The sequence below is a fragment of the Euprymna scolopes genome, chromosome 16 (assembly GCF_053919585.1).
Source record: "Euprymna scolopes isolate OS-2025 chromosome 16, ASM5391958v1, whole genome shotgun sequence".
Lineage (NCBI taxonomy): Eukaryota > Metazoa > Mollusca > Cephalopoda > Sepiida > Sepiolidae > Euprymna > Euprymna scolopes.
This window is the reverse complement of record NC_136497.1, coordinates 42,441,169-42,464,379: the sequence shown is the minus strand read 5'-3', so window position 1 is coordinate 42,464,379 and position 23,211 is coordinate 42,441,169. Positions and strand designations below refer to the sequence as shown.

General features: G+C 33.7%; 1 protein-coding gene across 49 annotated transcripts in view; it reads left to right on the top strand.

Annotated features, from left to right (window-relative positions):
• The window catches only part of LOC145295927 (tudor domain-containing protein 7-like), a 336,149-nt gene that overhangs the window by 187,675 nt on the left and 125,263 nt on the right, over positions 1–23,211 (top strand). For 26 of the 49 annotated variants that reach the window (XM_080141767.1, XM_080141753.1, XM_080141793.1 and 23 more), the window contains 2 exons: positions 3,408–3,480; positions 9,363–9,425. In XM_080141767.1, coding sequence (XP_079997893.1) covers positions 3,408–3,480; positions 9,363–9,425 — 136 coding nt within the window. The remainder of the gene's footprint in view (positions 1–3,407; positions 3,481–9,362; positions 9,426–23,211) is intronic. The other 23 variants (XM_080141773.1, XM_080141799.1, XM_080141787.1 and 20 more) reach the window with 1 other exon arrangement.

Genomic DNA, 23,211 nt, shown 5'->3' with positions numbered 1-23,211 from the left:
TTAACACAAGTTGTTTATTACCATTTTTCTTTCTCTTCATCTTGATGCCCACTTAAGTTTCTCTTTCTTCTGACCGCATGCTGGCCACAGTCAGCCCATTCTCACCTTCACTTTACATGTCCATCTCTTTTAGCACCGACTTTGTTTCTCCTTTTTTTTCTTCTCACACCAGCTCACACACTTCCTAATTTGCATATATGCTTTTTGTCGGCAAGCCAGCTATCTTACACCTATTTTCCTATGCACTCATACATGTTCTGTTACAAAAATGCTTTGTTTTGTTTAATCCTATTTAGACTCTGCTCGTGTCTTTCACTCATTTGCTTCTTGAGATTCTCATGGATTGCTTTGCTCTTGAAGAGAAATTGACTCTGAAGCTTCTTGTTTTTTTTTTTTTCTCATCAAATCTTTCTTGGAGTTCATATTTTTTTTATGGAAATCCCTCCAAGCAAGGGATGAAATGACTTGATATAAATAGCTAAAATATATGATTTGTAAACTGCTAAATCAGATAAGTAACACGAATAGAATATTTTGGGATTCAATTGAATAAATTCGAAAATAATGGTTTAAAAAAAACAAACAAATTCAAATAACATTACCCTAATAAACAAAGTCTCTGACAGCATAGATACAGCACTTTCCCTCGACACTAGCGCATAAGTGCATGTATTTGGTGACTTCAATGTCCACCACAGCAACTGGCTTGGATTTTCTACTTACACCGACACAGCTGGTACCACAACACGTAACTTCTCTATATCTCATTCCCTATCACAGATGGTTACGTTTCCAACCCGTTTCCCAGATCAGCATGAACAACACACATCACTTCTAGATCTGTTTCTGACCACAGTTCCTGATGACTGTGTAATAAATGCTCACATCCCTCTTGGGAACGCCGATCATGCAGTGATAATGGTTGAAATCGCTCTAAACTCTAGAGCCAAAACTGAAGAGCCACTGCTCAAAACAACGAGATATTATAAAAAGGCTGACTGGGAAGCTATCAGCGACCTCGTCAGGGACACTCCATGGCAAAATATCTTTTCACTTCCTGCTGAACATTGCGCAAATTAAACCACTGAATGGTTCAAAGCAGCAATTGAAGCACATTTTCCCACACGCAAATTCTATAGCAAACCTCATTCTCCCTAATGGTTCACTTCAACATGTGCAGCTGCCATATCGCAAAGGCAGCATGCATACCACAAATTTAACCGACATAAGTCCAGTTCAAACAAACAGAAGTAAATAGAAGCCAGAAATAACTGTAAGAGAGAAATAGCAACAGCTAAGAGAGAATTTACTGAAACCACCCCAAAACGCATCAAAGCACAGAAATTAGGAACCCGAGACTTCTGAAAAATCTACAACAGTGTAGTAAATAATGGGCAATCAACAATTCCCCACTATCCAACTATCATGAGGTTGTTTGCTCAGCAACTGAGAAGGCTAACATGCTTGCCAGACGGTTTGCCTGCAACTCCACACTGGACTCTGCTAACCACCCTCTCCCTGACTTTCCTTTGCGGACAGACGCCACACTAGACGATCTGAAAATCACCCCTGCTCAGGTGCATGCTATCATAAAAAACCTTGACACTTCAAAAGCATGTGGACCCGATCTCATCCCGGCTATGCTATTAAAAATGTGCCGCCGAAGTAGCTCCAGTTCTCTCCAAACTCTACAACAAATGCCTTAATGAATCTTGCTTTCCTGCCTGCTGGAAAACTGCTTCTGTAGTGCCAGTTTTCAAGAATTCTGGCGAAGAATTATCGCCCCATTAGCCTCCTCCCAGTTTTCGCCAAAATATTTGAGACCATAATTAACCAAGCTCTAGTCCATCGCCTTACAGATGCTAAACTTCTGACTGACCAACAATATGGATATAGGCAAGCCCGTTCCACAGCAGATATCCTAACTAATCTCAGAACATATATACCAGTCACTGGACAAAGCAGGGTAGGGTAGAGCGGTCGCTCTAGATATATCTAAGGCTTTTGACAGGGTATGGCATGAGGGTCTTCTCCAGAAAATTAGATCATACGGCATCACTGGAAGAATACATAACATAATTAAATCCTTCTTAGATAAGAGAAAAATCCAGGTTGTCCTTAACGATCGTACATCTAAACAATATGATATAAATGCGGGACTGCCTCAGGGGTCTACCCTTGGGCCTCTGTTATTCCTAATATTCATAAATGACCTCCCTGATAAAATTGTCTGTGAGATGGGTATGTATGCTGACGACACCACACTCTATAACAGACATAACAGGAAAATAAATGAACACATATCTAAAGAAATGGCAGAAATACTAGAGGAAGACCTCTGATCTGTAGGAGAATGGGGACAAAAATGGATGGTCATCTTCAATGCTCCCAAGACTAAACTTGATTCCTTCAATAATTACAAGAAACCTTCCCTACTGCCAATAGCAATGGCCAATGACTATTTATCTGAAAGTACATCTTTTAAACTCCTCAGCCTAACATTCACAGGAAACATGAGTTGGAACAATTATATTGAGAACATGGTCAGGACCACTGCAAAGAAAGTGGGTTTTCTCTACCGTGCTAGAAAGCTATTAACGTCTGAAAGTATCCAATACCTCTATAAGGCCACCATTCGCCCATGTATGGAGTATTGTCATATTTGGGCTGGTGCATCTGCCACTAGTTCTCTCGCTCCTAGACAAGGTTCAAAAGAGAGTCGCCAATCTGATATGTCCTGAACTGTCATCTAAACTTCAGCCTCTGTCCCATCGACGAAATGTTGCATCCCTCTGCCTGTTCTACAAGTACTTTAACGGAGAATGCTCTGTCGAACTGCAAGCACTTGTGCCTCCTCGACGTAAATACCCCTGACAAACCCGACAAGCAGCTAAATCTCACCCCTTCACAGTAGGGATCCCTAGATGTAAGAGAGTCTTCTACTCTAGTAGTTTCTTCCCCAGAACAGCTAGACTTTGGAATTCCCTTCTGGGTCCCTGCTTCCCCGGCTGTACTGACATGCAGAAGTTCAAGTGCAACGTGAATCGACATCTTGCTGCCCAACTTCCTACACAGTACCCCCGATGTTTATGTCCCTGATAGTAGCCCCCTACAACAAAGTGGCAATGTGCCTTGTTTGGAGTGAGAATGTAATTTAAAAAAAAAAAAAAAATGAACTGAATTTGATATGTATTGTATATGTTTTGTGCAATATTTTTTTTAAATGTTCATGTGATGTCCATAGAGGCATAACAAATATGTATTAAACAATCCTTTTTTTTTTTTAATCTTGTACCAGTCTCATTTTTCACTTCAATTAAAATACAATTTCCCATGAGTGTATTTTTAATATTGTATTTATTATTTTTAAAATTATGTATTAAAATTGTAAAAATTGTGTTTTGCAGCAACTTTCCCATGCTCAACCTACTCATCAGTTTGAAATTCCACCCCGCTTTCAAAAACGGCTCAAATGTGGAAGTAAGTGCTTGCCTATTTAAATGAATGAAACATAAATTTCAGATTGCGATGGAGATTTGAAACCTCGATCAATCGGACTAAAAGTTTATTTGTGCTTTTAATTTTTTGGTGCTTGCTTGTTTCATCAGTCACATCCTCTGTTTTCACCTAATTTGAATAATTTTTAATTGCGTTTGCTTCAAGCAAATTTCTTATTTGATACATCATTTTACCATTTCATAAATTTTAGCAGAATTGAACAAGAACATTAGAGAAATTGATTACGTGGTAAAAGGAATGAAACACAAACAGGTTCGCCTCTTTCTTTTCTCGCTGGGTGACAGAATGAGGGAAGGAAAGAGAAAGAAAAGATCTTCGTTTGTAGATGACTCGGTACTATACATATTGCATTAATTTGTATAAGAGGACAGAAGCTGCTATAAAAAATAACGAGTTGTAAGCACAACGGCAGTTAGTTTTTTGACAACGGAAAGAGAGAATGGATGGTGGAAATTACAGTTGAATTTAGTCGTGAGAAAGTAGGAGCTCAAACAAATATTTTTCTTCATTTAATTTCTTTTTTTTTTTTTTTCCCATTCAAGCTATTTTGGTGTTATTAGAATTATATCATTGAGACAATTCGACATTCGGCTAATCCCCAAATGCAGTGGCACGACAACGGACACTCCAATAATGGAATGGTTGGAGGATTTGGAGTTGACTTGTAGCTGTGTGAGATAACCAAGGTGGAGCAAGTTCTACCTCTATGATTGAAAGGTGCGGCTTGGGCAAACATATTGGCAACTTCCGAGGGAGCAACGGAGTGATATTGAGGAAATCAAACATGCCCAAATAAAAGCTTATGTAACAAACATATTTTCAGCCTTTGAGTACTTCACCACTTGCTGCCTTTGCCTAGGGAAGACTAGATGAGTTTCTGACAGACTTGCAACAGCTAGCCTGGCTGGTAGGCAAAATGCTGTCAGAATGCTAGATGAAAAGTGCTTCATCAGGGGACTTCTGCAGTCGTCAGCTAGGATAGATACCCTATCATTAAAAGAGCCCACGCCATGTTGGTAGACAACAGAAATGAGGATCTTGCCACTGCAGTGCATGTGCCTGGATACCATGGAGGGCAACAGTGACAGTGAATTTTCAGTGAATTTCTCTGAAGGAAATGGCACATCAGCACCAAATAACACTTCTCCAGACAAGTTATTTGAAGAGGAAGTACCTTTACCTTGAAGGAGTACTAGACGAAAAAGACCATCTCCGAGTTGTCATCTATGTGATCATCAGATCATGGGAGAGTGTAGTGAAATTGAATAAGAACATTAGAGAATTTGATTATATGGTGAAAGGAATTAAGAAAATGACTTACGCTAACAGGTGCGCCTCTTTCCTGTCGGGTGACGGAAAAAGGGAAGAAAAGAGGAAGAAAAGATTTTTGTTTGTAGAAGGCTCGGTAATATACATATGGCATTAATTTGCATAAGAGGTAGAAACTGTTATAAAAAGAACAGGTTGGAAGCACAATGGCAGTTAGGTTTTGACAGTAGACAGAGAATGGATAGTGGAAATTATATGTGTGTGACATGTTAGTGGGTGGATGTGTGTGATTATGTGTGCGAGTCTGTAGGTGGGTATGTATATATATATATGTTCCTACATATATTTCTGTGTATATATATATGTACGTATATGTATGTGTGTGTGATTGTGTATGAGTGTCTGCTATACATGGGGAAAGAAAGTCATAAAAAAAAACCATAAAAACCTTCACCAAATGAACCAAATGCCCCCTCTTTGAACTTAACTCTGACTGGACTCTACCAACACTTACTGTTGGGGACAGAATGTCTGAGAACACATCACTCTGAAAAACACATTTAGTATCAACAAACTCTCATTTAAAAAAAAAACCTTTTTACGAAAATATCTGAAGAGAGCGAACCAAAGCTTGAAATGCGTTATAAAAACATTTTAAAATAAAAATATGATAAAAGGCTAAAAAACCCACAATTATTGATGGCTACACTCTTTTAAATATATATATATATATATATATATATATATATATTCATTTAATATTCCCTTTCCTTGTCCAGGGAACTGATACCTTTTGATATTTTGCAAGCAAATTCTGCAGTCTTCATGGTTCAGCAGGTCAACTGTCTCCAAGTTCTACTCTGTAAAATGTTGTCCAATCACTTACCAAGTTTTACTTAGCTGATCAACCTTCCTGTGATTCAAGATATTCATGCTTCTGCACTCATTTTGCTCAGAATAGGGGTAGGCTATAGAAACAAAATTTTTCAAATAAATGCCAAAAGTGGCTTATTACCTTCATTTATATGTAAATAGATGGGAACAAGTGATTTTGTTCAAAACGGGTCAAAATTGGAGGGTCGCTGGCCCCAAACGTGATTTGACCACGTCAACGCGTGAAAATGGCTCAAATTTCGCCCCCGAACACACTTAATCACTTACTGAAAGCCACAGGGTGCATTTTTTTACTATAAATGCATTTGTATCATTAAATCTAACATTCCCATTGGCTATCCCACAAGTATAAGGTTTTTTAGGGTATCTCAGAGTCCAAAATGGGTCAAAATTACCCAAAAATTAGCCAAAAATGGTTGGAAATCACAGATTTTCCAAAATGCACCTCCCATGGGCCCAAAGACACCTCTACATGGCAGAAACTGTTAGGAAATGCTTGAAGCAGGCACTCTCCTAACTTTTGCACTGTTAATGAGGGGTATAAAGACCTTTAAAAGGGGCTAAATATGGCCGATTTAGCCAAAGAGAGTCAAAAAGTCCCTAAGAATCAACATAGGTTGTCAAAAAGGGGCTTAATTTGAGTTATAGATGGAAAATTACCAAATAAGGAAATGTTTTCTTTCTGTAACAATGCAATGGCATCTTTAAATAGACACGATAACATTGCATTGCATTAATTGTGAATTTGATTGAACTTTGCTTTCTTTTTCAGTTAGTAAAATGCAATGAACATGGCTGGTATAGCAGGGCAGATTGACAAAGATTATAATTACGACGATTGGACTTATCTTCTGCTTGATTCTCTTCCAACTGAGGCTGAATGTGTTCAAGCTGTGCAACATCATGCTGCCAAATATGGTACCACGACACAGAAAAATCATATTCACCAGTTCTCCTTGCGATTACTACAATTGTGGCAGAAAGCCTTTGGAAGTGATGTTTGTTATGTTACAATACCTGGGATAAAACATAAACTTGATCGATCGCTAAAAATTTACGACAAAGATGTCTACAAAGCAAAGGGTTCCAGACGTGTGAATATGATTAAATGGAAACGAGAGCACCATGTCCTTCTCAATATACCTTCAAAAGATGTGAATCCTGATGAATTTGATGTACATGGACGAAGATTCTTTGTCGATCAAAAGTCTCTCTCTCGCAAATGGCTCATTGACACTTTCCACGTCAATATGGAACATGAACGGTTTCTGGCAGAGCAAGAACTGAAGAGCAGAAGACATTGAAAATTCAATTTTTGTCGTGCAATGTCATTGGTGCATGGAACTTGACAAGACGAAAACCAGTATTTGTGCTAGAGAATAATGATGTGATTGACGAGCTCTTTAATGCATTATATTGATATTTTACTGTTGAATGATTTTAAAGTAATGTGAAGTGAAGCTGTGTCTTGAAATAACAAAATAATTCCTTTGCTAATTACTCATACCTTTTATCAAGTTATTCAATATATTGGTTACAAATCGAGAAATAGCGAATCGAGGGCCATTTGCATCAATTTTGGGGTAACTATGAGAACAATATGAATTCAGACTCTTCTTGGACAGCATTTTATTGACATTCAATGTTCAATTTACAATTAATTACTTTCTGAGAAGTTGATGTAGTAAAGTTACGATGTTTCTAAAAAGTATCATTGATGAATGAACTAATGATTCATATGTTATGTACCGTAAAGCGTAATTTTGTCATTTTTGGATTGTTTTGACCCTTTTTACATCCCCCAAAGATCTCTAAATACCCTAAATACAAATGGATAAGATAACAGGGTGGTTATTTCAGTCTTCCAACTGTAAAAAGCCATACAGGAGTGTTCATAGGAGCCCGATGAGATATATAATACCAGCATTTTGGGGATTATCCGTGATTTTCGTTCATTTTTGGCTAATTTTTGGGTAAATTTGACCCATTTTGGACCCTTAAGATACCTTGAAAAGCCCTATATAGGTGGGATAGCCAGTGAGAATGTTAGATTTAATGATATAGAGCCATTTATGGTCAAAAATTGCACCCTGTGTGGCTTGGGAGGTGCATTTTGGAAAATGCGTGATTTCCGACCATTTTTGGCTAATTTTGGGGTAATTTTGACCCATTTTGGACTCTGAGATACCCTAAAAAGCCCTATACTTATGGGATAGCCAATGGGAATGTTAGATTTAATGATACAAATGCATTTATAGTAAAAAAAATGCACCCTGAGGCTTTACATTAAATGATTAAGTGTGTTCGGGGGCGAAATTTGAGCCATTTTCACGCGTTGACGCGGTCAAATCACGTTTGGGGCCAGCGACCCTCCAATTTTGACCCGTTTTGAACAAAATCACTTGTTCCCATCTATTTACATATAAATGAAGGTAATAAGCCACTTTTGGCATTTATTTGAAAAATTTTGTTTCTATAGCCTACCCCTACTCAGAAAGATGAATACTCCATATGACCATACCAGTGTAATTGATTTGTCTTTAGGTTAACTTCTATGCTGGGCAAACATAGTGCTTTTAGTAAATCCTCTGAACTAATATGTTGAGTTTGGTCATATTTCAAATTAAAGATACATCTAATCACGAGTTTGTCATTGTGCTGCAGTGTAGAGTTTATGAGGTAAATGAAGAGCTTGAATAATCTAAATAACTAGTTTGAGTGTGACCAAATTTAACCATCTTAACTATCTTCATTTAACACGCACACACACACACACAAAGATGTCTGGTATTCATTTTTTCCATTTATGAGCATGTCTGCTGAGAAAGATATCAAACTTATGACTATAATCTCAGTAAGAAATTTAAAACAATAATTACTTGTATATCAACAAAGCAAAATGGGTGGGAGTTGAACCCATAAGTACTCTGCATAAAATGATCCAAAGGCTTAATATGCCATAATATCCAACAAAGCAAAATTAATTTCAATAAGAGTTAGGGAATAAAAATAAATTAAAAAAACTCATCATAAATTGTATTAGCATCTTGTTCTATAACAAGGGCTGAACATTTATATTGAACATAAATAGGCATTTGTTTTTGACTGCTCCTTTTTATATCCCTCTCCTCCTCTGCCCACCTCCTATATCCCTTCTTTCCCCAGTCGAAAAGGATTTCCTTCCTCTGATCAAGCACAAAATAGATGCTACACTTTGAAATATATATTTGCACAAAATATAAAAAAATTATAAAGTGAATTAAGCACAAATCCAATCAAATATTTAAAACAAATACTTAAAATTGTCTATCCTACTCTTAAGTAGAATCATCTCAATCACCACAATACCACATTCACTTCATGGTCTGTCCTAGAAGAAAGACCAAGAAAGTTAGTTCCACGCTAAAGGTTGATGAAAAAATTGCTCTAATCCACCCTCCTCAATTAATTTTCTTTCTGGTGACCCCCAAAAAGTGATTATTATAAAAAAGTGTCTTTTTCTGTCTGAGGAAATGCTGAAAAATATATCGGCTGCTTTGAGTTTGTCTTGTGTAGTTTTTTACTTTTAGCTGGACACAAGCATGCACACACATACAGACAACTGAAGATAAAGGCGATATCTATTTTAGTTTTCTGAAATTTAAGTTTATTGTGAAGAATTAACACTATTTTTCTTTTAGTTTCTAGCTCAGATATTGGAATGCAAAGACCAATGAGACTGAGTTCACCCAACTTAACTCGAGGTATGTCTAAAAAAAAATGGCTGAAAATATTTTAGTTACATTTTCAGATCTTTAATATCTGAAAATGAATTTCAAGCACACTAACATATCTAGTTGAAGTTTTCAGTTTTTACTTTTACATCTAGAATTTTGTGAAAGTGCATGTTTGCCTATTAACAGATAATGAGTTTCTCACTTCACTGTATAGTTTTTAAAACTTATTCTTTTAGTTTTGTTCACTTCATGCAAAACGTAAGGGGCTACGGTAATTAGGGGACAATTTCATAGAAGGGCTTCCTAAGTGAATAGTTGTGTAACAAGATGTTTACATTTAAATTTCTGCGGGTTGGTACAGTTTGGAAAATAAGGAGCAAGGAGGGAATTCCAAAAGCAAAGTTTTCTTTCATTTGGTGACTTCTACAATGAATGGGTGGGTTTTTTCTTCTAGCTTCTCCACCTTCATTTTCTAGAATCATGAAGGTTCCTCGCCTCTTTCTGAAATTTTATGTAAATCGGAAACTAGTTCAATATTAACTTTTTAAACTCAAGAACGTTTCGAGCAAAATCTCTTCGCTCATAATTAATGGTGTTCTTATTCAGTTTCTGTGTGTACTTTAAGTTTAAAGTCTGTGTGCTCATTAATCCGATGCTTATAAGGAATGAGTATCCAAATGATTTCAATAGTCACAGAGTTTGTCCTGAATATCGATGAAGAATCCCAAATCAGGCCTGAAATGGCCTGATGTCTGTAACATATAATATATGCTTAATTGAAAAAAATAAAAAAAAAATTGTAGAGTCATTGTTCTCTCTAATCAAGTTGTTTTTATGACTCATAAATAAGTAATTTTCTCTTATATTTTGGCGGGGGAGAGAGGAGGAAGGCATGGGGTTTGTTATTACTTAGATTTAGAGTTGGATTCAAAACTGAATAAAAAAAAAAAATTATCCTAATGTATTAAGATTCTAAAAAATAAAGATTTCTAAAATGCGTTGACTTTTTTATTCATAGTTGTGCAATTATAATAAAAAAGTGTAAACAATTGTTATTTTTAGGTTTCATGTTATTTATTTATTTCTTTTTTTTTTTTTTTACTATTTCTCTTTGTAATTGTAATGTAAGACAATGAAATTGCAAAATAAATCTAAGTAAAAGTAGTTATAAAATTATGAAAATCAGTTATTTTCAGTTGAATGAATTCTACCCAAAAGAGACTTGATTTTGTCTTCAGATTGATAGTTAATTTGTTTTTAATCCATTGTATATGAATCCTTGCTGCAATGAAATTAGTGTATGCACACATGTATTTTTATTGAAAAACAAGACACGCATTGTCAGTATTTTATTAATGTTTATACAAAACCAATTTTAATAAACTAATTAATGCACACAGTCAACATTAAATGATCTTTTTCTTGTAAACTAGTTTTCACTTGCACAAAAATGAGATTTACAAAAAAAAAAAAAAACGAAAGTCTGTGCTGTGTTCACTAAATCTTAATGTGTGAAGGTCTTATTGGTTGATGTGGCCATGTGGTTCTCAATATGAAAGGTGAGGAAGACCTGGCAAACAACTGGTACGGATGTATTGTCATCACTAGGGCTAGGACAACAGAATATTCCTTTCATTGTTTTGACTCTGGAGTGTATATCCATTGATATCTTATATGTTTTTATATAGAGTGATGTGGTTATCAGTTTATTAACTATGTCAGATATATACTCGATAGTCCAAACAATGATAAGAATATTCTGTTGCTCTGGTCCTAGTAATGACCGACTGCATCTGTCTTTAAAGCACTTGAATAGAACTGACCTAGTGGTGAAGAAATGACAGCATGTCCAGGAGCTAGTCTGAACCATGAAACGTATTGGATAAACAAATAGAAGCAAAGTGTACAGGTTGTTCTAATACTATTGTTTCTGACTTTGATCAGTGAAAAAGGAATCCTTCTAGACTGAGGCAATTTTTATTATTTCCGTGCCTCTTTTTAGGTAGTTGGATTTTGCCCACATTAAAAGCCAACCTTGTGTCCAACTCTGCCCTAGTGAGGAGGCAATTCAATAGACAAGGAACTACATTGTTTTTAGATACTTCCTTCTATGACACAACTTCGTGTACACATCAGCCTAATTTCTAACTTGACTCTGAAAGAAAATTTCATCATCTCACGCATAAAGATTTTGTGATGCCAACAATGACTTTAATCCATTGGTAAATCTTTATACAGTATATGCATGGTCAATGAATTTTTGTATCTGTCTTTAGCAGAGTTGCAGAGCTGAGATGTATAAAATCCAAACCTGGCTCCTAGAATTTTAAAATATCCAATTCTAACTCCTTACTTTAAAATAATGAGTGAGGATCGGATATTTTTAAATTCTAAAATTCAGTATTTCAATATTAAGTGTTAAGTCTTCAGGTTTCAAAATCTGACTTTTAACTCCTAGCATTCTGACAATTTTGGCTCCCACACAGATTTTTTATAAAACCTCCAGTTACCTCCAACTTAGACTCTGCAACCCTGATTTTTAGTGTATATTTGGCTAAGTACAATAGTTTTAGTATTTAACTTACTTTCTTGAATTTCTTTTTTACTGGTTCTGAATTTAAGAAATTGTGTTTTGGTTGTTATTTATATTGAGTTTGTGAAAATTTCTTTTTCTGTTCATATGTTTACTAACACTGTTTTGCTAACTTTATTAGATTATAATTTGCTTTTAATTCTGCGAAGCACACTTAATCCATTTATGCATGATTTTCTTTTGGATGAGTGCGATTTATTCAAATTTACTTTTATGTTAACACAAAATATGTATCCTGATTTTGTTAAATTTGACAAAAAAGTTACATCATAAGTGTTGCTTTAAGTCTTTTGTATTGGAAGGAAAATGCTGTTAAACATTAGCATTTTTTGTGTGTGTGTGTGTGTATATATATATATATATATATGTGTTTGTTGACTGTCATTGCTCTTGTGGGCTGCGACGTTGTTTGACTATGGAATTTATTATATATATATATATATATATATATATATATATATATATATATAAAAAAATCAATCCATAAGTAAGCCTTTATACAATATGTACATTGTCTAGGATTCTAAAATATCTCGCTCTGATACTAAATTCCAATATTCAAATAGTCTAGTCATTCTTTTGGGATTAATTTGATTCTGACTATTCTTACAACTTTTTACAAAACCTTTTATTTCAAACTCCCACTCCTGATTTTTAGGTATATTTGGCTACAATGAGTTCAGTATTATAATTATTTTTGTGATTGTTTTTTTTAATTTTTTGTTCCCCTACAAAGGAAGGATTGTACCTAGTAATCCACTCACATTCGTCTGTTCGTTTGTTTGCACTTTTCTCAATAACCACGCCTTGGATTTTTTGAAAATTTTGCACAAACATTACTCATAATGAAAGTAAAGGGGTAAAATTGCCCCAAGATCGTTCACTCGTGGAGTGGGACTCTACATGCTCGGCTTGTTTTCTTAAAATTTATCATCACATTCAGTTTAATGTCTGTTTTACATGTTAGCATGTGTGGTATAACTTTTAGAAATTAAATTTTAAACTAATCTATCTCTGGCTAGGTTTGTATTTTTCCTTCTTTTACTCAAATCCAATCTTATCACTTCCATGTTTTTATTGGTTTTCTCCTGCCAACTTGCTACCTCAACTGTTCTATATCTACAAACTCAAGTGCTCATCCATTTTTTCAATGTAATCAAACCAAATCTCCTTATACTGCCCGTATTGATTATTCCTCTGAGATCATCAGATCTAAGCTTGTCTTTAACACTTGCATTATAAATCCATTATATTCTAACATGTTTGAAAACTAAACAAACAAACAAATGTAGTTATCTTGATTTATTTGCAGGGAAATAAATTCCTTGATAACAGCTAATGCCATTCAAAAAATGCTAGTAAAGAGACATTGTTCAGTTCTTGCATCAGCAGCATTGCTTGTGCGAGTTGATAAAAGACTGGTGAGGCAACATTCAAGGACATTTCTGTCAGCCATTTTTAAAGAAAATCTGTTTCTTTTAATTATAATCATGAAAAGGAAAAAAAGAAAATATGTTTGTGATCCAAATATATTTTAATCAAATTAATTTTATACATATTTTTGTTTTTGCCTCTGGGCATCATACCAGCCATGTAACAATGATAAATTTGAGTAGAACCAAGAAAGCATGACCTCAAAATTCATAGTTTGATTATACAGTATATACTATAAGTAACTATATAACTTTATTTTAACATAAAAAATGTAACATGAAAGAAAAATACAACTGCAATATAGAAAGAAACAGAAGGTACATTTTTTTTCTTTTTATTTTATGTAAATCATTATTTTTATTAAAATATTTAAGCCCTATGTGTTCAGTGCACTTTGTCACTCTTTCAGTAACTGAGCGACATACTTTAGCACACAGTTTCAACCACACTTGAGCAATGGCAGCTCAGATGTGAATGATACATATATATATATATTTTTTTTTTTGTACATGGAAGTCACCACTTATCAGGGCCTGGAGGCTACTCTGAGATAAGGGTTATTGCGTGTACAGCAATGGGACAATATCATAGTAATCATTAGTAATGGAGATCTGATAAAGTGTCTTACTTAAGGAGGCGGTTCATCAGGAACTTGTTTATGTTGGACTTGAAGACATCCAAGTTGTAGTCAGGTGGGAAACAGGCAAACGGAAGAGAGTTCCACAGGCGTGCACTTCTAAGAAAGAAGCTTTGTTCAGGGAATCTACGTTTTGATTTAGGCACAGATAAAGAGTGGGGGAAAAAAATATTTAAGCAGCAACAAGGTTATAAAAAAAAAAGAAAACATACTTATGATGGACCTTGTATATAAAGATAAGCATATTTTGGAACTTAAAATCTTTGCAATGCAAACTCTATTTATTTGGGTCTTTCATCTGGCACAAAGTGAGGCTACCCAGCACCATTCAATAATCAGGGTTATTTACAAATATTTCTGTCTTTTCAACCCCCCCCTCTCACTCATTTAGAGGTGTAGAAAAGAGAAGGCGATGACTTGAGAGCAAATATAAACATAAAAAAAAGAAAAATCTGTATGATGAACATACGTGTGAAGGAAAGCAAATATTTTACACCAAAAATCATGTAAATTGATCAAGATGAATCTTTCACTGACCAAGGACAGAACAGCTGAAATTTAATATCAGAATAGATACAACAGTTTACATTATTTGCAAAATATATAAAAGTCACATTTTGAACAAATTAGGAATAAAATATAGGCATTTTTTTTTTAAGCAAATAACTTATGTATGGTAATAAGTCACAGTCCATTTTGACTGTGTTAGTTTTTACATGGTGGTGTCTCAAACCTCTTATAACCTCTGGTAATCCCAAATGGTCCCCCATCCAGTACTAGCCAGGTTCAACATTGCTTAACTGTTCATTATAATACAGAGTACAAAACTATTTTTGAAATCTAATGGGAATATCTGCTTTACCTCCCTACAAATAGTGTATTCTAATATATTAGGCTTGGTATCTGCAGCTTATGAAAACCATAACTAGTTTGATTTCATGCATGACTGGTTTAACAAATATGCAGCGAAGTTAGGAATTTCCGCATTCCAAAGCTTTTTTAAAATCTGTTTAAAATAAAAAAAGATCCTGTAAAAGTGTTAATTCTAGATAGATTCAGAGAAATCACAAAATAGCAGTCATAAGTTTTAAATTTTCTATTTCTCTATGCGGTGAATATAGCATATGCTTACTTGATTTAGGTTTTCAAATCCATTCAACAATTTATTTTATGAATGTTTATTTTAAAGATTTTTTATTTTTTATTTTACATTTTCTGTTTATTTTGGCAGGGAGGGTAGGTGTGTATTTTTTCCATATAGTATTTAATGAATAATAACTTTTCCACAATTAAAATAGATTATTTATGACTTATTTTTTTTATTTTTGTAGAGTAGTATAAGTAATAAGCATCTGTGATGGAATTGTATCTAGTATTATTAGTTTGAAGCTTAAATTCTACCAACTTTATTAAAGCCAACATTACAGGTCAAAGGTGATAATTAGATATCAAAATAATGTTGCTACAACATTATATTGACTTAGCAGAAAATGTTGCATTGATGTTTTCTTTTTTTATTGACTCCCTACAATGTCCCTAACGTTGCAGATACACTAACTTGTAACATTTCATTAACGTTGCTTTTTATTTTTCCAACAATGCAAAAAATAATCATATCTTGACATTCAAGTGCTTATTGAACCCATTTTTTTTTTCTGCTTTTTAGAAAATCATTTTCAAACTGGAATTTTCAAAATTCCATGATTACAGTAATAAAAAAAAAAATGACCAGAGAAATTATAACTTTTCTCATTTATTTAAAAAAATATATTCAATAAATGTATGATTTGATATTTGACAAAATACGATTATTTTTAAATTTAAATTTGAAAGTTTATGTAGATGTTTACTTTGTTGCCGTAGTATTCTACCTTTTTCAACTGCCAATTTTAAAAAGCCTATATTTGGAACATCTAGAAGTTCCATCAGATGTCCTGCTAGCTTGGAAGGCAGAGACCAGTCTCAAGGTATTCCTTTGAATAATTAGGATACTGAAGAGCTTGTAGAACCTAGTTAATTCATGATAGTTTCCAGGTGAGGTGCATCAGTAATAGTTCCTGATAGTTGAGAAAGTTTTGTGTTAGAGAACCAATCGCTTCACTTGTCTTCATGCTATATCTGTTGAGAAAACAAGCATATTTTTATCTCTTGCAGTCCTCTGCTGTCATGTTTATTTTTGTCTCCAATTCAATTTTAAAATTATTCTAAATTTTGTTTTCATGATTGTTTTTATAATTTTCTCAATTTCAAAATTTTATAAAAGAAAAAAAAATGAAAATTAACTTCTATGATCAACAAAATGTTCACATTTGTGTTTGGGGCTGTTCCAGTCTTATGCAGTTTCAAAAAAATAAAACAAACAATCAAAATGCAAATATTTTAGGAGTTTATTCCTAATGGAGTTCACACACAAAATATTAGCTTATATTAGATAAATGATGATTACATATCAAAACTATTGTTACTATCTACCAAAGTTATCTATTATGATATTTTAACCAGATTTGAAATGTATAAGGTCCTATGCTATTAGAATTCAAAAATCTACAACTCCCTATTTTAAGGTGGTCTAATTTTCAGACTGTTGATTCTTCAGCGGTTAAAAGAATTTGACTCTAAGCAATTTTACAAGTCTAACTCCTCCAAAACTTGATTTTAACTTTGTGGAAGTATCATGTATGGTTGTAGTTATGATACTTTGAGAAATATGGTTAATAACATTTGTATTAATATAAGACGTTTCATATTTATTATTCCTTGATTATAGCTGATCAAAATTAATTTCCTGACATAAACAAATTGATTGATTTCTTAGGTATCTGTTATTCAAGGGTATTAAAATTTATTAAATGGTTGTTGCATGAAAAGTGGATTTGAACTGCTATGTTCAAATTCTATTCAGAGCTGTAAAAGCTCTTTTGTTTAACCTTGGTAAAGGTATGAATCCATACATACTTCTCTATTATGGGTGAATAGAAAAGATAGGCTAGATTTTCAAGGCTTGATAGGCTAACTAATCTAGGAGAAGGAAAACTTTGAGATAAAAAACGTCCTTCTCTTTTTCTCCCAGAATTGTTCTTAATTTTCTTGAATTTCTTTTTGTCATTGAATTTAAGTAATGTCAGATCAGAAGAAATGCAGTTGGAGATTATGTAATGCTCAATTAACTATAACATCCTCAGGGTATATGATTGTACAAAATAGCTCTTTTTGTTTTATGTTTTGTCTCTCTACCTCTCTCTTTTTCGTTCCACGTCTCTCTACCTCTCTCTCTCTCCTGTTCCATGTCTGGCTGCCTCTCTCTCTCTCTCTCTCTCCTGTTCCATGTCTGGCTGCCTCTCTCTCTCTCCTGTTCCACGTCTGGCTGCCTCTCTCTCTCTCTCCTGTTCCACGTCTGGCTGCCTCTCTCTCTCTCCTGTTCCACGTCTGGCTGCCTCTCTCTCTCTCCTGTTCCACGTATGGCTGTCTCTATCTCTCTCCTGTTCCACGTCTGGCTGCCTCTCTCTCTCTCTCTCTCTCTCTCTCTCTCTCTCTCTCTCTCTCTCCTGTTCCATGTCTGGCTGCCTCTCTCTCTCTCCTGTTCCATGTCTGGCTGCCACTCCCTCTCTCTCCTGTTCCATGTGTGACTGTCTCTCCCTATCTCTCCTGTTCCACGTCTGGCTGTCTTTCTCTCCTGTTTCACGTTTCATATCTATGTCTTCATCTCACTCTCTCTCTTTTCTACATTTTTTACTTTATATAAAAATAGACTTACTACTTGACTGACCACAATAAAATGTGATTAAATTGGTCATGATATCTCTGGATTAACTAGCTGAATAGTTATTCTGTGTCACCTAAATTTCTTCGACTCCAAAGAAAAGTAATTTATTGTTAGTCTACCAACTGGTAACAATTACAAAGCTTGTTTATAAAATCTGACCGTTTTAAAGTGGTGATTCCAGTGATTTTTTTTAAATGTGGTTTGATTTGTATGAACTACAAGTAAATAATTTGTTTTACAATAACATCTCCATGAAAAATAGTCTTTTTTTTTAATAGGCCAATTTTTGTGGTTTATATATTGTTGCATCTTGATAACAAATAGATTTTAATTTTTAAAGATGGTGATCTATAGCAATAGCGTTATGATTTACATATATGTCCTACTCTGTCTCTTCTATATTTTTTACTTTTTATAAAGATATACTTACTGCTTGATTAACACAATAAAATGTGATTAAATTTGTTATGAAATCTCTAAATTAACTAGTTGAATAGTTTATTTACATAGAAAATTAAAATAAATTCCTTACCTAAAACTTATGTGCTTCTAGTCTCCAATTCCCTAAGGAACGCAACTTGGTATCATTGTTCTGTGTACTGGATTGGTGTGAAAAGCAATGTACCTATTATGGATTCACAAAAAGTGTAAACATCTGAAGAATAAGTTAGCACCAATCCTCAACTTCTAATATAAGAGATGCATACAACGGTATTAGATGACAATACCTTGGAGATAGTAGGGTTTTTTTGCCATCCAAGAAGTATGCTGAGTCGGGGTTTTCACAAGCTTGAAAAATCCTTGAATTTTAATTTTTACCTTGAAAAGGTTTTATTTTTATTATTACCTTGAAAAATCTATGAAAATATGAAAAATGTCTTGTAAAGGCTTTGAAAATTGTATTTATGTCCAGTAAAGATTTGTGTTGAAATATTAAAAATAAAATCGAAATAAATATTAAAATATTTTTTAAATATTGAAAATAAAACAAACACATTGTTCTGAAATTGCATCATATTATTGTGGATTATGTCCCTTTGCCACAAAACTACCTGATGTTCTTCATATAACATTGGGTAATTTTGTGATAAAAGGCCATAACCCTTGTATCCACAATACTGAAAATTTAAAAGTTAAACAAACACAGCATCGACAAATCTACAATGGGGGAAAATAACATTTAATTGCACTTGGTTAGCCAAATATAAGTGTGTCAGGGAATGTGGATATGATTATCGATAGACATATTGTGTATGATGTAAAAAGATATTTGTTTTTACCAAAATGGGTGAACATGCTTTGGAATTGCATATAACTAAACACAAAACGAATGAAAGCTGTAATTAGTTGACTAGTTTTGTTTCATGTTAGAGAATTTTATGTAAATAACTGTATGACCTTTAAAACTACTTCATGAAATAGTTAAATGAAAATGACTTTTTCTGTTGTTAATTATCAAGTTTTTTGGTTTATTATATCATTGTTTATATATCAAATTTGGTTATTAAAAATTGAATTTTTTTCTGGAGAAGGCCTTGAAAAACTTTAAAAAGCTTAGAAAAGTCCTTGAAAATGGAGATTGCAAAATCTGTACGAACCTGTGAGTGCAGATAGTAGGTATGAATTCGGTTCAGCCACAAGGGTGAAAGTAGCTTGGGGTAAATGTTGTGAATTGGTGCCTCAGATAACATCACAAACTGTTCCTCTCTACACCCAGGGTAAATTCTATAGCAACTGTATCAGGAGCGTCATAATATAATCATTGAATGCTCAGTTCACACCTAGCACTCTCTTGCCTGTCTACAATGTAATGACAGCTTCATGATCTGATGGATCTGAAACATGAAATCTTACCAAGCCCTACACATCAGATCAGAGGATTTGATGAGTTCACTGCCCTTGCCCAGTATGAAAGTTATCCTAATGGTGAATATTGGTATCCGCTTCATCAGAACCAACTCTTTGTATGATTAGCTTAATGTTTACAACCATGCAAAATGGTACAGACTTATCAGAGTTGAAATCCTGTTGAATTACATTGCCCATCCTCATATTCAGTTAAACGTCTGTTATATGTATTGGCATGTGTTGTATAGCTCTCAGAAATTGACTTCCAAACCAACATATCTCTGGCCGAGTCCTTTTTTATATTTCTCTCTCAAATCCATTCTTGTTTCCATGTTTGGCTTAGCTTTTCCCTGTGAACTCAACATGCTACCTCAACTATTCTATATCTATTAACTCAAAAATGTTTCTTTGTTTTTTTTTTTCAACATGGCCATGTCATCAAAATCTCTTGTTGCATACGTCTCTCTATACTGTTCAGATTTCATTTTCCTCGGGGGGGGGTTATCATATCTAAGCTTGTTCTTAAGACTTGTGTGTTATACATCCATCTCATCATTTTCATATCATCTCTCTTGATATAATGCATATCCTCAATTTTCACTGGCTAGCTTTCACGTTCATACATCGTCACTGATAGACTTTTCTCTTCCTGCCATTGGCAGCTGGTTAATAATGGCAGAAGTTCTCTGAACTTACTTCATCCACACCTAACTCTTGCAGTTGTTGCACTAGCATCTACTATATCATGTGCTCCTATAAGCTTTATTATTCTGGTTGACTATAAACGACTGCCACAGATTTGGTCATGTGTTAAAATATATGTATTTTGAATCAATTTCATCAAAAACATACTTTATCCAAATACACTAATATTTTTAGTGCTATTTATTGGAATTAGTTTTTATTCTCCTTCAAAAATAAGTATTCATGTTGTCATCGATTTTTGAGTGGAACATTTATAAAATTATAATAAAATATTAAAAATAACTTTTTTAAAGAACTATCGTTGACAGTGTATGTGAAAATCACTTTTAATTGCATTTTATGAATTTTAATCCTGATTTGTTTCTATTGGTTTTATTCTTTTTTCTATTTTGGGACTTGATTTTTATTTAACTATGCCTCCACTAAAACAACAACAAACAAGGATCAAAATGTAGTATCTGTGTAAATATTTAATCCAAACATTTGAAGCACCTCTCAAAATGAAGAGAATCTTGAAGAGATACATTTACTAAATTACCATCAGCATCAAAGACATTGTATCCCTCACAATAAACCAACCTTTGTCGCAATTCTACCTAAATGGTTGGTCAATAACAACCATAAAAAATTAAATAAAACAAGATAGAAAAACTAATTACTTTTGGGCCACTCAATCATTTTCTTCTACATAGTTTTTTTCAAATTGAGGTCTGCACTAGATTTCTCCTTCCATCATACACTGTTAAAGTCTTGCTACTTTTACTTACCTCCCTTTCACAGCAGCGAGAATAGACATAGTCAGTAAAGTGAGGGTTGAAAAGCCAGTACTTGTACAGTTTAATCAAGACATTGAAAATATTGAAAAAAAGTTATATTGTATGTATCCATTATGGAATGAAGTTCTCAAAAAAAAAAAAAAATTCACTTAATTTGATCAAGTAGGTTTTTTTTTTTTTACAGCGAAAAAACAGTTTGTTATGATACTGATCAAAAGGTAGCCATGTTTCTATTTTTAGGGAGAAAAGCTAATATTTAAGATGGGAAGAGGATGTCGATGCTTTAGACTGAGTTATCTCCCCATGTCGTGTTCTAAAAATCCAAACATGGCTGCCTCCATCGATCAAATTAAGTGAATTTTTTTGTAGAACTTCAGTCCAAAATGTATACATACAATATAACTTTTTTTTTCGATATGTTCATTTTTTAATATCTTGATTAAACTGTACAAGTACCAAAAAGCCTGCACCCCAGAGAAAGAGCACTCTATTTGAAAAAAAAAAAGAATTGCCTAGATAGCCCTATTGTATTCTCTTGTAAGTGCACCATAAGCAATTAGCAATAAACTAATCTTTTCACAGGGTGAGGACCATACCTCAAACTGACAGAACAAAGCCACTCCAACACAGCATGCACAGGACTCTATCAGTCTGATTTTAGTACAAAATAGTGTTGTATTTCTGCTGTGTTTAAAAGAACCATGATATGCTGATATATAAAAATATAACAATATGTCTTTATTCTTGGTGACAGTTCTGGATGGTAAGTGTTAAGAGGGAGATTTACACATGGGAATTTGATGGGTTGGTTCTTCTCTGTCCAGCTGTCAACCAACAACAATATCCTTTTTGGTTGTTATTAAATAAGCATTTGTGATAACCTGAAAACCTCTTTTAGGATGGTATTGTCACTGTAACCACAGCACAATAGTGTTTTATTCAGTCCTCATGATTCACTGGACTGAGTTGACTTTGATTACACTTGCATAACCTTTTGGTGAAAATAACCTTTCAAACATCATATTTTTAATTTTTCTATCTGACAATTTCAAGTTTGTTGCTTTTACACACAGGTGCCTCTTAAATTTATAATTTTTATTCAAATGTTTTTATTTCGGTACATATGATAATTATTATTGTTCTACAAGTGCAAGCTTATGTCATTGATGTTTGGTATACACGACTTTGGTATTGCAATATCAGATGCATAATTTTTATTCAAATGACCTTTTGATACATTTGATAATAGGGTGCAAGAAATGATTTTTTGGCATACATGACCCAAATGTCCAACAATAGCCACCCCAAAAGGTGGCACAGTTGGTAAAGTCCAGCTGGTGTCCAACTAGCTTTGTTTCAACAGTCTTCTGCAATTTTTTCCCAGGTGTTCCCCTCTGAAGCCATATTTTCAATCCAAATAAAAAATGAACACAAATAAATACTTTTTATTGTAATGGCATTGCAAATGAACTTTTAAAATTTACTTTTATCACGAATGTTCATTAGTTAAAGTTTGGTTATGTTTCACTTTCACATAGCCTCATTCAACCCCATTTTTTTTTTCTTGCATGAAAATTTTTCTTTACTAAAACAAAATATTTTGTTTTGTTTCTTTTAAACAAGTAAACTGAAAAAAAAAACCCCATCAAATTAATTTTATTAAATATCTTTTGAATAAGCACCTTCATGTATAAGGTGATGATGAGATCTAATATTAAAATTTAAAAATATATTTCCATATGCATATATGGGGAGACATCATCCAACTTATCAGCTATATGATAAAAGCATCTTAAGGGATAAAATTTGAGTGATTGCATATGTAAGGTTGAATGATATACGAGTAAATATTTATAGATTTAATTGGAAACTTGTCACTTCATTTCTTAATTTTTTGCACAATCTTCAAAAGTCTAAATTCCTTAAAGAATTAAAACATTAAAATTCTGTTTTGAGTTCAAAGAAGAAAAAAAAGTTGACTAATTTTATTTCATTTTTTGTAAAAATTCAAATGTTGCTAATTTTGTTAGTTATTTTTACCAATTTTTAAATTTCTG